Source organism: Nothobranchius furzeri, chromosome 14 (assembly GCF_043380555.1).
Source record: "Nothobranchius furzeri strain GRZ-AD chromosome 14, NfurGRZ-RIMD1, whole genome shotgun sequence".
NCBI classification, from domain to species: Eukaryota; Metazoa; Chordata; class Actinopteri; order Cyprinodontiformes; family Nothobranchiidae; genus Nothobranchius; species Nothobranchius furzeri.
Genome location: NC_091754.1, coordinates 36087291 through 36101376, shown reverse-complemented (window position 1 = coordinate 36101376; position 14086 = coordinate 36087291). Strand labels below are relative to the sequence as shown.

The 14086-nt window shown below is 43.9% G+C and overlaps 2 protein-coding genes across 2 annotated transcripts in view; one reads left to right on the top strand and one right to left on the bottom strand.

The window, feature by feature from the left end:
• The first annotated feature begins 381 nt into the window (after positions 1–381).
• Positions 382–4527, top strand: hspd1 (heat shock 60 protein 1). Its single transcript, XM_015965762.3, has 11 exons — positions 382–515; positions 1463–1638; positions 2068–2403; positions 2490–2585; positions 2672–2765; positions 2843–3011; positions 3120–3219; positions 3308–3553; positions 3626–3800; positions 3874–4052; positions 4141–4527. The coding sequence occupies exons 2-11, from the start codon at positions 1465–1467 to the stop codon at positions 4297–4299; spliced, it is 1728 nt and encodes a 575-aa protein (XP_015821248.1). The 5' UTR covers positions 382–515; positions 1463–1464; the 3' UTR covers positions 4300–4527.
• A 3135-nt stretch (positions 4528–7662) lies between these two features.
• Positions 7663–14086, bottom strand: part of coq10b (coenzyme Q10B) — a 41657-nt gene continuing 35233 nt past the window's right edge. The window contains exons 4-5 of the mRNA XM_015965768.3: positions 8177–8278; positions 7663–8060 (exon numbers count right to left, since the gene is read on the bottom strand). Coding sequence (XP_015821254.1) covers positions 7893–8060; positions 8177–8278 — 270 coding nt within the window. The 3' untranslated portion in view covers positions 7663–7892. The remainder of the gene's footprint in view (positions 8061–8176; positions 8279–14086) is intronic.

The following is a 14086-nucleotide window of genomic DNA, read 5'->3' as shown; positions in this document are numbered from 1 at the left end:
GGATTACGAAACTCTCTTTCATAAACACTCGCGTTATTCGCGTAGATTAGAATGGAGTAAAGTTAATCACAAATGATTTCTCATTTATTTAATTGAAATTGAGTTCTCTAAGCAGGCGCAATGTTGCACAATGTCAACTTTGACCTTTGTTTTTTCCTCCAATTGCGCACGAGAACATTCTGGAACTGTCAGACCGGGAACGAGCATAGATAACAATTATTTCTACAAAAGACAAGTAAACAATCACACAGTTGGTCAGAACGCAGGAATACATTGAAAATAAATCAGTTTAATGAAGGATTATTGATGTGAATCATGTCATTAAACGAAATGTAACGCTTAGTTTACACAGGTATGTTTATACAGAGTCCCGGGCGGCCCGGTAAATAACCCGGATGTAGTAGACCATGTGCAGTCCTGTAGCTGCTCTTGCTCTTCTGTTCGGCTGTTCCTCCTCTCCTCCGTACACCAAGCTGCCTGACAGTCTTAGCAAGTTACACGCTCTAACCTCGCAGGTAAGTCGAAAAGAGTTGTTTTAAATGGCCAAACCACGACGTGTGTCTCATTGGCAGCTGCTTCCGTCTGCATATGTTGTCTTAATGTTAACTCATAGTGAGATAGCTGTTCATCTGAGCTCGCTGCACTCCGGCCAAACTACAAGGACATTTTGGTTGAAACGGCTCTACGGCCTTTAACACACATTTGGAATATCCTCGTAACCGCGTTGTTTAATGCTAACCCTTCCACTGTAACGGATTCCGTTTTCTTCTATTTCATAATGAATTGGATCAGTTTGATTTGGCCCACGTGATTGTACTCGCGGCAGGAGTTAATACTCCCCTTCAAGGTGTAGGGATGAGGAGGCTGCTCTGCGCGTGCGGCGTGCTTCTTTTGACCTTGTCAGGCACGAGCTGCAGCGCACGTGGGGGCAACAACCAAAAAATATTTAAAAATATATATATTTTGAAATTCTCTAAAGTTTCGTTACACGTTCTCGTTTGTTTAACATAAAATTATTTTCTAAGAACTTTCTTTGAACTTTTCAGAGAACTTTGAAATCTTTCTGAGTGGTTCTACAGATAAATGTCACGTGATCAGTTTAACTACCAGACTAGTTAAAATGTTCCATCATCAATCTGACAGTGTGTTGAATAATAGCAGGAGATGGGGAATAAGTTCAAATAGGATGACAAAAATGGTGATCAGAATCAGGAATGATTAGGAGCTGTGTTCATGTTTAACTGTTAGGTGGATAAATCATTAGGCAAGCATTTAAAGCCATTACATTTCTAAGAACATAAACTCTCATGGCTAGCTGTTACACGTGAAATATGTATTTATTCCAGGACCAGATACTTTAGTTATCCATTTATTCTGTATAATTTGGTCCATACCATTTATCACAGTTGGTCAATTATTGAAGTGCAACTTTATTAATCTTTTTTTCTTTTCTTTTTTTAAGAGATGTTTCGTTTACCCACAATTATGAAGCAGGTCAGGCCTTTGAGTCGGGTTCTAGCTCCTCACCTCACACGAGCCTACGCCAAAGATGTGAAGTTTGGGGCTGATGCCCGTGCCCTCATGCTGCAGGGGGTGGACCTGCTGGCTGATGCAGTGGCTGTCACAATGGGTCCGAAGGTAAAAAAAAAAATAAAAATTCTAACATGTATTGCTTTATTGTCTTTTATTTTTGAAATATGATCAGTCACTGAGATTTGCATGCAGTCTGAACATAAAAATAGTCTTAAACCAAAAGTTTTCTGCATTTACTGAGAAAAAGGCTGGGGAAGGCTGTTTTGGTTTAGTGGCCAGGAGAGAGTAGAGCACATCTCGGCTAGTAGATGCTAACCATTAAAACAGAAGTCTGAGAGCTTTTATTCCACAGAAGACCTCACAAGGCGTTCATTCTAGAGACCACAGCACATTCACAGAAAAAAATATTAAGACCTCTAAAAGAATAGTAATTTATCTTCTTGCCAACAAATATTTTAGGCAAAAGCGACATTGTATAAAGATGTTTAACCATGGTGTTTGTTATAAAGTTTTTCTCCACTTTTCTCATTTCAGGGTCGCACTGTGATCATTGAGCAGAGCTGGGGAAGTCCCAAGGTCACCAAGGATGGAGTGACGGTGGCCAAAAGTATTGACCTGAAGGACAAGTACAAGAACATTGGAGCCAAGCTTGTGCAGGATGTGGCTAACAACACCAATGAAGAGGCTGGCGATGGCACAACCACAGCTACGGTGCTGGCTCGCGCCATTGCTAAGGAAGGCTTTGATAACATCAGCAAAGGTGCAAACCCTGTTGAGATCCGCCGTGGGGTCATGATGGCTGTGGAAGCTGTCATCAACGAGCTGAAGAATCTGTCCAAGCCTGTTACGACTCCAGAGGAGATAGCACAGGTATGATGAGGTTGGGCTTAATTGTTCATGCTCACCTGAGTGTCTGGAAAGTAAACCTGATGGTTAAATGTGAAATCTCATTTCAGGTTGCTACGATCTCTGCCAATGGAGACGTAGAGATCGGTAACATTATATCCAACGCCATGAAGAAAGTTGGTCGCAAAGGAGTCATCACAGTAAAGGTTGGTCATTGACTCCCTTTGATGGCTGGTCATCAGGTTTAAAACGCATACAGGCCATGGGTAATGTTTCACGTGTCTCAAATTAGGACGGGAAGACTCTGCAGGACGAGCTGGAGATCATCGAGGGTATGAAGTTTGACCGTGGTTACATCTCGCCTTACTTCATCAACACCGCAAAAGGTAAGGCAAATCAGTCTTCGTGGTAGGGGTGGTTTTTGATGTTTAACTGATCTCATGTGTGTTCTCTCTCTGCTCAGGCCAGAAGTGTGAGTTCCAGGATGCTTACCTGTTGCTTAGTGAAAAGAAGATCTCCAGTGTCCAGAGCATTGTGCCAGCGTTAGAGATCGCCAACCAGCATCGTAAACCTCTGGTGATTGTTGCTGAGGATGTGGACGGAGAAGCCCTGAGCACCCTGGTTCTTAACAGGTGCGTCTTGTTTGTTACATGATCCCAGCAGAACCTGGTGAAGTGTTGGACCTCGTCATGGCGTAAGGATTTAAACAGATGGTTACTTATCATTGGTGTGCCTTTCAGGTTAAAGGTTGGGCTTCAGGTGGTCGCTGTTAAAGCTCCAGGCTTCGGTGACAACAGGAAGAATCAGCTGAAGGATATGGCCATCGCCACCGGGGGCACTGTTAGTCCAACTCTCTGATTCAGCGTTATTTTTAAGGCTGGAGTTCGATCCTCGCTGTATGTTATTGATTTTCTCCTCCCTTTTGCAGGTGTTTGGTGATGAAGCTCTGGGTCTGGCTCTTGAGGACATCCAGGCTCATGACTTTGGCAAAGTCGGTGAGGTGCAGATCACCAAAGATGATACCCTGCTACTGAAGGGTGGAGGCAACCCTGCTGACATAGAGAAACGCGCAGCAGAGATTGCTGAGCAGCTGGAGCACACCACCAGTGACTATGAAAAGGAGAAGCTCAATGAGAGGCTGGCGAAGCTATCGGATGGTGTGGCTGTGCTGAAGGTTTGACTTGCTGCTGCTAACAGATGTTTTTTCTGCAGGAACAACAAAACTGACACCTTTGTTGCTCTTTAGGTGGGAGGAACAAGTGACGTAGAGGTGAATGAGAAGAAGGACCGTGTGACCGACGCTCTGAACGCCACGCGGGCTGCAGTGGAGGAGGGCATCGTGCTCGGTGGAGGCTGTGCTCTGCTGCGCTGTATTCCTGCACTTGATGCCCTCAAAACTGCCAATAGTGACCAGAAGATCGGTGAGTAGAGTGCAGTTGGCTCTTCGTGTGTTCATGGAACTGCTACGGTCCTAAGTTTGTGTCTTCCGTTCAGGTGTGGACATCATCAGACGGTCGCTTCGTATTCCTGCCTTGACCATCGCCAAAAATGCTGGAGTGGAGGGTTCTCTGGTGGTGGAGAAGATCTTGCAGGGACCACCAGAAATAGGCTATGATGCCATGCAAGGAGAGTTTGTCAACATGGTAGAGAAAGGCATCATCGACCCTACCAAGGTACGCAACAGAAATTACGGTCATCTCTCCCCATGGCAGCAGGTGGCGGTGTTCAGCAGAAGAGCTGACCTCTTTCTCCTTCCTACAGGTGGTGAGAACAGCGCTTTTGGATGCTGCGGGAGTTGCATCTCTGCTCTCAACTGCAGAGGCCGTTGTCACGGAAATACCCAAGGAGGACAAGGAGATGCCTGGAGGCATGGGTGGAATGGGTGGTATGGGAGGAATGGGAGGTGGTATGGGTTTCTAAGCCAGCCCTCCTGACATTGTACAGACTGAGTTATCAGATTGCTGGAGGTGGAGCAGAGCTGCCTCCAGGGAAACCGACCATGATTATGTTAAAGCTTCAAATGGTTGACGGCCCAAAAGATGGAGCTGAGCCCAGATGGTACACCAGAGTCCTCAATACTCCACGCCGACATCACTCATCGTGTAAAATACTGAGGGAAACGCTAACAGGATTCATCTGAATAGATAACACCAGTTTGTTTCAGCCTGGGGGGGGGGGGGGGGGGCCTTGAAATTTCCCACCTGTGTTCATTTGAACACATGCCTGTTTTTGGTGTGTATGCAACATCTGATCATGCTAACAAAGCAAGCCACAGTTCAGTTGGTGCAGAAGTGTCCCACATGCTCACTTCCACAGCAACTCCCAGGCTGAAATACAGTGAAACAGTCGTTTATTGGACCAGAGAAGGCTTTTAGCACCCATGTCTGTGTTGTAGTGATCATTTCTGTTTTGTTTTTATAAATATAATTGTCATTGGTAATTTGAATAAACAGCTTTTGTTAGACTGAGAGTTTTGGTCCTGTGTGGCATGAGTAGGCCATTTACCTGTTGGAGCCTCAGTTTAGAGAACTTCTTTAAAGGGGCATTATGGAAGTTTGACAGCCAAAACATGCATAGAAATAAATTTCTTCTTCATACATTCTCCTGCAATGCCCTGGTCCTGTAGAATGAGCCCGGCATTTTTACTGTGACTGCCTGTTTTTCTGTAAAATCACAGAAAAAGAGAGATGCTCGGGTTGAACAGGCTGCTTCATGCGCGTTCACGCTCAGGCATAGCCCGTAGCATTTGCTATCTGTAGCTTTAGCAGCAGAGAGGGAGGCAGTGCCACTTTGTCGCTGTTCCTAATGACAAAGCTAGCTACATTTCTGAGGACCCTTAGCTACTTTCTGTAGAACTTTCTTCTAGATATTTCCTGCAAATTAGCAACAAAATAGATCCTTTGACTGTTACTAGAGTGTAGCTCACCTTGAAAAATGTGACTCCCATGCAGGAGACCTGGGTTTGATTCTGGATATGAACATAGTTTTAGTTTCTTTTTTACATTAATGGTATTTTTTTTACAGTAAAATGCCCACATTTTTATTTGAGACTCGCCGAACGGCATTGAATTCAGATAAGATGTGGGTTCAACTTTCATTTTGAAACAATTTTGGAAGCAAGGGAAGGGAATGATCTGAGCATGCAGGAGGACTGACCCATCATAAACCTTTGTCGGCTGTGCTGAAGAGAAAGGTACAGAACCAAATAATTTAATTAAATGCGTGTTCTGTCCTCTGGGACACACACACACAGGACTGTCTCAGGTGTTATTTTCATTAAGGAGTGTGCACGTACAGCATGCGCGCCTCGTGCACGAGCCTACAATTGAAGCTGAAACTTTTGACCTGAGGGGGCAATCGCGAGCATAAAAATTCAAAAGTCCCTTTAAGCTGTGGTGATCTGGTTACATCTGATAGGCAGATGTGATTTTAATTCACATCCTTTATCTGGATTCATTAATGTCCTTATTAAAAGTTGAGGGAGCAGAATGACTACAGGTGGTTAAACAAGCACTGTGAGAAGAAAAACACCATTGTTTAGAAAAAAAATAGTTTATACAGCATGCAGCTGGCACATGACATCAGTCAGCAGACAATTATATCCCAAATTCTTTCCACAAACTCGAAAGCAGACATGAAACAAGTCATCTACAGAGTACAGATAAAAGTAATAGCAAAACTAATATATACACACCAAGCCGCCTGAGTTAACATTTACAATCAGTCTCTATAAAGCAGATAAAGGAGACGGGACAGAAAACTGCAGCATATGTGAAATACAAACAAGGCAGAAACCACCTGTGTTTAACAACATAGGTGTCATCTAGCAGTTTCTAATGCAAGATTACATTTAAACTAAAAAATAAATAAAATGAGTAATGTTCCTTTAAAACTGGATAAATTCACTGCCTGGAGGCAAAGAGCAGGTCCAACAGGTAAAGTTGTGACCGTTTCTCAAGTTGTCATGGAAACATGATCACGGTGATGGGAGGTCTGGGCCCACATTTATCAAACGGATGCTAAAACTCGGGTCAGTCGGTGACGGTCATATTTCTGTTGGGAAGAATCCCAGCATCCAAGGGGAGGTTGTAGATACAGGAAACCTGTCGTCTTGCTGTGACTGAATTCATCTAAGCTCCACCGAGACTGACGAAGCACATCTGAAGCTTAGTTAAGCTAAAAGACTTGGAAGCAGACGTTTAAAGCATCCGCCCTCTGGAGTCTAACAAATGTCAGCCCGTGGTGTCTGACCAGCTGCTGGTTTGGACCCTGACACCAACACATGGACTGGGGTGGGGGCTGCTTGCTTGGCTGAACCTTTAGACATTAGATACATAACACCTAACAGAACAAGACTCACTCACACACACACACACACACACACACACACACACACCTCATGGTGCATGATCTAACAGCTCCAGGATCCAACACTGATAATCATGAGCTTTGGAGTACAGAGCGTTACAAACTGCCTCCACTTGAACATCAAGTAACAACCGTTCAGATGGTGTGTCTGGGGGTCGAGGGGGGCTTAATACTTTATTTTTGTGCCCTTTGGAGTACAAGATGACCCAGATAAGCATCCAGGTTCCAGTTGAACCTTAACGCCACGTGGACCTGATGTTTGGGATGCTTCAGATGAAGGGTCACTGATTATCAGTGCTTCTGGTTTTATATCATCTCCTTTTTACATTATAAACACCCCAGCCCACCCCGATTACTTTAGTCATGTTAGATCGCTACTATGCTAATGGTTAGCTTATATGTTCTTTAAAATTTCTTATTTGATTTAGACTTTTAAAATATAATTCTCTAACCCTTTTCTGTTTTATACATAAAGCCAGAGATTAGAAAATGTTTCATAGTGACCAAAATAAAAACTGCTACCTGTTGATGAAAAGCTCAGAAATGCCCAGTAATAATTCTCTCAGTGCATTATGACCTATTCCAATGACTTGTAAGGAAGGGGATCAAATCCCGACGCGCTGGAATTAGCAGGAGTTTGCTGAAAAGTGTCAAAAAACCCTTAAAGGGTATTTTAAAAAATCTGTAGAAAACCATTCAGCATTTTAAAAACATATAAAATACTGACACACCGAATCCAGCAGGACTTTCACTTGCCTTTTATCAGATACGAAGGCATCTTCTTTGACGATCTAATGTCAAATGTCAGAACTGTGCAAATAATCTAGCAGTGAGTGACACAGTGCTGGTGGAGCACCGATTCGTCTCGGTTTTCAGTCGTGTCTGTAACTGGCTGACAGGGAGAGGGGACGTCCCTAATGTGATGTCACACAGCTGGGTTCAGGGCCAGATCAAACTCTGACACTAGACTTTTCAGGAGTTTAGCACCAAGGTGACAATCAGCTGCCAGATCAACACTGGCTCTATAAACTAATTACATTGTCGTAGGAAAGGCACTGCAGTTTTCACTTCGAGCACAGGAAGTGTCTTCTGTCTCTTTGGCGTTGTGTTTGTGTGTCTGTGTTCACGCTGTCAGGCGACTGTTGCTACGTGTGGTGAACCTCGTGGAACATGAGCTCACGAGGGATGGGTGTCTCTGCTCCGTGGATCTTGGAGGCACGACGTTCAAATGCCGACACCATCTTCTTCACTACCTCGTCAAAGAAAACGTGGGCGAGCTGGGAGTGAATGAGGGAGCGAAACTCAAAAGAGATCTGAGGAGGGAGGGAAGGACAGAGACGAGTTAAAGTTGGCAGCCGAGCTGTGCGTGGCAGCATGAAACGCAGCACTACAGGTATGCCACGCTGAGACCACTACCGGTAATACTCACAGCAAAGTCCACAGTGCAGGTTCGGGGGTAACCAGGCAGGCCCGGGCTGAAACGCCAAACCGTCTCCAAGTGGTTGAACAGCTTACCTTCTGAACAGGATGCCTGAGGGGCCAACAGACACACTGCAATGTCACAAGTTGACTCAACCTCAACTGGAATAGTTTCAGAATATGTAGAAAATAACATATTAAGCTAGAAACGTGATTTACATCCATCTAAACACCAACATCCCAAAAGCTAAAAACACAGATGTGATGCCCAAAAATGAAAATTTATCTGCTGACAAATTTTCCAGAGTTGAATAAGTGGGAAAACTGTTTTAAACCTGCCCAGTCATTCTCTGGACCCTTTAGCTTTAGCTTAGCATTAAAACACAGTAAGGGAATGGATCCAACTAGCATTGGAAGTAAAACTGTCCTTAAAAATCACTCAGTAGTGATCCCGGTGTCGGTACAGGATCTGCGGTGCAGGATCGGCTCGGGGTCCTTCGACCGCCGATGACGTCACATTACTGCGAATCTACTCGGCTTTCAGACATACGTTTTGGAAAGACATCAGCAGTTTTGTTAATAAATTCTTGTTTGTTAACACCTAAATGTTTTCTTTATAATTGTAATTTGTTAGTAAAACACCATATTATCTTTGTTTTATAAAGAATGTGAAACTGCATAAAACCAACATCGGACTGACAAACAATAGAACAGTTCTTACATGTGAAGCCATATCTGTTTGTATGAATGTGGAGTTCGTCTGTATATTTCCTTAGTTGTTATCTAAATACATTCTTTGACTCAAAATATTGCTTGGTGTCTTTCAATAAAGTTCTTATATAATAATTTGCCCCATTTCATCAACATCAAGAGCTGTTGAGGGTCACCGTTTATCATTTGCTTATATTTTACATTTCATTTAGAAATTCAAACATATTTCCTCCAAAAAGTGTTGATTTTGGACTACAGGACTACAACCGCTAATACAACCGCAAATTTGTTCTGACCAATCAAAATCATAACGTGATAACGTCACTTCCGTAAGCTTCATGTTCAGCCAATCAACTACTTTGACGTCATCGGCAGTCGAAGGACCCCGGGTCGACCCTGTACCGACACCGGGTCAGGAGAATGACTGGGCTGGTTAAAATGACTTTTTCCCCACTTACCAAATGCTGGGAAATTCGTCAACAGACAAAATTTAATTTTTGGGTGGAATACCCCTTTAACACTGGGAAAACTTAAACGTCTACTCAACAGGACAACAGACATGTTTTATGACCCACATGTGCTCCAGCATCACGCTCTGTGCGCAGATCCTAAACTGCTGCATCAGTTTTATTTATAAAAACCAGACAACACACATTAATGTTGTAATATGAAACCACAGGAGAGCATGTCGGGATTTCCATCTGTAGCACCGTTGGTGTCAATCACACACAGAAGAATAATAAATACACACAAAATAAGATAAGAGTGTAAACACAGTTGCACTAACAGGTGGAGTGTTCCAACAGCCATAACATTTATTTAATGCAGCACTTTTTAGTGCTCCTTTAGCATCATGTGGTATTCATCAGGCTGTAAACAGAAACATGCTGGGCTTCAGCGTTAGGATATCTCATAGCATGTCAGCTGTGAGCATAGGAAAACATTCTCCGCCCCTGTAGGACTTTCCTGCTGAGCTGGGATGACATGCAGAACAGTTTCCCTTCCCAGGGTCTCTTTTCTCGCTGTTGCACAAACACTGTGACTCAGCAATCTCAGTTTTCCTTGTGAAGCCTGTCGGGAAAACAAGCTCCTTTTTAAATGATAATAAAGTTCCTTAATGCCTCCAGCTTTGCTAACAGCGAGCTGTTCACCCAGAACTCCAGTGCAGCGGACATCCCAGAAACTGGTTTCTCTGGAGTTTATAGATCATGTGTAACTTGTTATCAGTGTTGTGCAAAAACACAATGGCTTCCTGTTTTCTGATGTTCTGCAGGAAGACAGCTCATCTACACAGATTACGTAGTTTGTAATGTTTTAAGGCCAACCTGTGCGTAGTTTATAAACAGCGTTATAAACCATGTGTGCGAGGGCTCTTTACGCTCTCTCAGACCTGTGGATGGTAACCAGCCTGGAAAACACCACCACACACACCGTTTCTGGTAGGATCTATTGACCTCATGTTGCAGCATTAAACTAAGAAAAACGAAGTGAGAAATTAAAGTTAAAAAAGTTAAAGTCCCATTAGTTGTCACACACACTGATGTGTGTGCGAAATTTGCTCTCCGCATTTGACCCATCCCCTGGGGGACACAGCTGCAGACACAGCCGCGCTCGGGAACCATTTGGTGGTTTAACGCCCCCCAATCCAACCCCTTAATGCTGAGTGTCAAGCAGGGAGGCATTGGGTCCCATTTTTTCAAAGTCTTTGGTATGACCCGATCAGGAATCGAACCCTGATCTCCCAGTCTCAGGGCGGACACTCTACCACTAGGTCACTGAGCTGGTATATTGTTGCTGTTGTTTAACGGTACAGGTCAGCATGCTGACTCTTCATGCATCTGACACAGCTTTGTGGCAGTGGATTGACTGTTTCCAACGATAAACAGGAGCTGTAAGCCTGGGGCACACAGAAGACAGATGTGCTGCACCACGGAAGCATCACGGTTTTGGGAAGTGAAATGGTCGCACCGGGCTCGCTAGGCAGCTGAGTGCTTCTTGGAAAATTGCACGATAGTCACAACATCACGTGGGACTTGAGAACAGGATCAGACTTGCCGTCATGTTTTTTGAAACTCTAATTCATTAAAAATGGGCAAGTACGCCATTTATTAGAATATGTTAAGACTGTAGTAGTATTTTAAAGTTATCAATACTGTAATCAAGTAGCATTTATAAGCTCCTCATCAGTTTTTGACAGCTGGGTTTGTGCCGTAGAGCCGTTCTGCGTTGCAACGTCTGTTGTAAAGTACTCCACAATGTTGTAAACAGCTGCGCTTGAAATAAAACTGGCACCGACAATCAGCACCTCCGTGTGGACCGGTGTTTCTGTGACGTGGCGTTGCACTCCCCTTGTAGCTCCCCTTGTAGCTACCCTCAGTAACTATAATGTCTTCATTCTAAAATGACGGCGCAGGCGTGATGTGGTGCAGCGCATGTGTCTTCTGTGTGCCCCAGGCTTTACACACCTTGTTAATTATGCAGTATACCTGTTTTCATGTAATAAAATACAGGTTTATTAAGTTTTCCACAGCAGCAGGATAGATAAAGTTATTCATAAGACTAAAGCTAGAAAGTGTTTTCAAATCACATACAGTAGTTGACAGAGCTAAATGCTACATGCTAAAACAGAACCACCCTAACTCTGTCCGTGGTGTCCCAGCTGTGGCACGTTCAATAGCGGTGTGTGAATTCACTTTGTGCTCCCCCTGAGAGCAAAACGTTTCTATTGGTTGTTGGTCTTCATGAGCCCGCCTCCAGCCCTGAGAAATGTGCTTCTTTATTCTGGCTCAGTGGAGAATAAGGCACCATTCCACTTGAGGAACTTCTGGGAAATTTTACTAAAACGGCGACGGTGGCTCAGGAGTTAAATGCAGGCCCCGTAATTGGAAGGTTGCAGGTTCGAGCCCCGCTCAGTCTGTCGCTGTCGTTGTGTCCTTGGGCAAGACACTTAACCCACATTGCCTGCTGGTGGTGGTCGGAGGGACCGGTGGCGCCTGTGCTCGGCAGCCTCACCTCTGTCAGTGCACCCCAGGGCAGCTGTGGCTACATCGTAGCTCATCCCCACCAGTGTGTGAATGTGTGTGTGAATGGGTGAATGACTGATTGTGTTGTAAAGCGCCTTGAGGGGTTCCAGGACTCTAGAAGGTGCTATATCAAATACAGGCCATTTACCATTTTACCATTTAAAACTTTACAGTCTGTGCGTGTCTACACAGGGCCGAAACCTAACCCTGTAAAAGCAGCACTTCTGGACATTAAAGGGGGACTAGGCAGCTTTGGTTTGCTTTTAGCACCCCCAGTGCTCATTTGTAGAACCAAAAGCAAAATCTATCTCCTTGTTGTGCGTTCGTCTTTTTAACACCTTAATCCCGGGTCCTGGAGGGCCGCTATCCAGCAGGTTTTAGTGGTTTCTCTGCTCCAACACACTTGATTCAGTGGTTGATACACCTGTGCAGCAGCTCATCAGGCTCTGCAGAAGCCTGCTAATTACCTGCAGTGCTGATTGAACTCAGGTGTGTTGAAACAAAGTTAAAACTAAAGCAAGCTGTGTACCGGCCCTCCAGGTCCGGAATTGAATCCTTCTGCCTTGATCCAACAGCTGAAACATCTCCCAGCCTTCCTTAGTCTCTACAGGAGCGATTCATCACCAAAATCAAATCAGCTGTGTTCATGACCTTTAACATGCAGGAAATGTGCTGCAACTAGACTGCAGCACCAGGTACGTCAGCTCAAGTCCAACATACCGGACCGGCACTCTGAAGTTGCAAGTGGAATATTCTGGCCACATGGGGTGATAGGGGCTAGGTGGCCTTTCATTTAGCCTGTAAAGCACATGTGACAGACACAAGGGGCATTTTTATGTGGGCCGTGAGATAAATATCAAAAATATATGAAATCTGACCCGCTGGCCGATTTTACAGCAAAGACTACAACTCCCATGATGCTTTGCGGCGTTAGCGTTGAGCCTAAGCGCCCCCTCCTTTGTGTTTTTTCCAGCGTCTGCTGCCGGTGTCTGCAGCTCTGCTGTCTCGGACAAACTAAACACTTCTCTCACTCAGCGCCGAGTTCACTCAGCTATTTGCCAACGTTGAAGCCCAGAAACGGAGATTTTAACCGCTCAGTAACGTGTTCACGACTGAAAGAAAAAGTTTTCCAACTAACATCCAGACAGAGCTGGTATAACTCCAGCGAGCAGCAACACGCTCAAACCAGCACGACTCTGTGGCTGCTGTAATTGTTATTTTTCCTCCCTGACACACAACAACGTGGTCAAGCTGCTCAGACATGTTCAGCAGCACAAACCTATGTGAGCACCTGTTGTCATCTAATGTTGTCATTATTATGATGAAGATGAACAAAACAACAGGAGTCTCCTCCTCAGCTCAGATCAACCCCATGATGCAGGTATCTGGCTGGAACAGGTGAGCATCACAGTAAACCAGTGGAGCAAACTGAGCTTTAAATATGTTGGTTTTATGCTCTTTTTCTGCTCCAAAACATGAAAGTTAACAGGTGAGATGTTGCATTTTCATTTAAGATAAAATGATATTTTATTTTGTTGTTGGCACGTGAGAAAAGATTTAACCTACAGTAAAACAGGAAGTGGAAAGGCTGCAGATAGATGAATAGAATAGAAAATCCCTTTATTGTTCCTCAGTGGGGAAAGCTAGACGTCACAGCAGCGATGACACTTATTACAGGAGAAAAAAGGAGAATAAAAAAAAAGAAAAATTAATAAACAACAAGAAAACATAAATCCTGAATAGATTTTAAAAATGCTGAATAGTCCACAAGTAATGAATACCACTGATGCCTTTTATTTAAACTGGACTTGATCGTGTGTAATTTAGTTATTCCACATTCAGTGTTACTGCAAAAATAAGTTTGTTTCCAAATTAAAAGATTCAAAATTGCATATATGTTGATAAAGAAAATGTGCAAATTTGCCGTCATTTTAAAAAAATATATGAAGTTCGGCCCGCGACTTCGTCCCAGATTTTCATTCCAGCCCAGTGTGAATTTGAGTTTGACGCCCCTGTTGTAAAGGGTTATTTTTGCACACACTGGCTCAAGAAAACGATTGAAAAATATGAAAAAGTGGCAAAGTGTCCCTTTAAACACCACATTTCACATCGCACAGCTACTCCTGAAATGGATTAAAGCATGGTGTACTTTGGCAGAATAACATTTTTAACGCAGAAACAGTCGT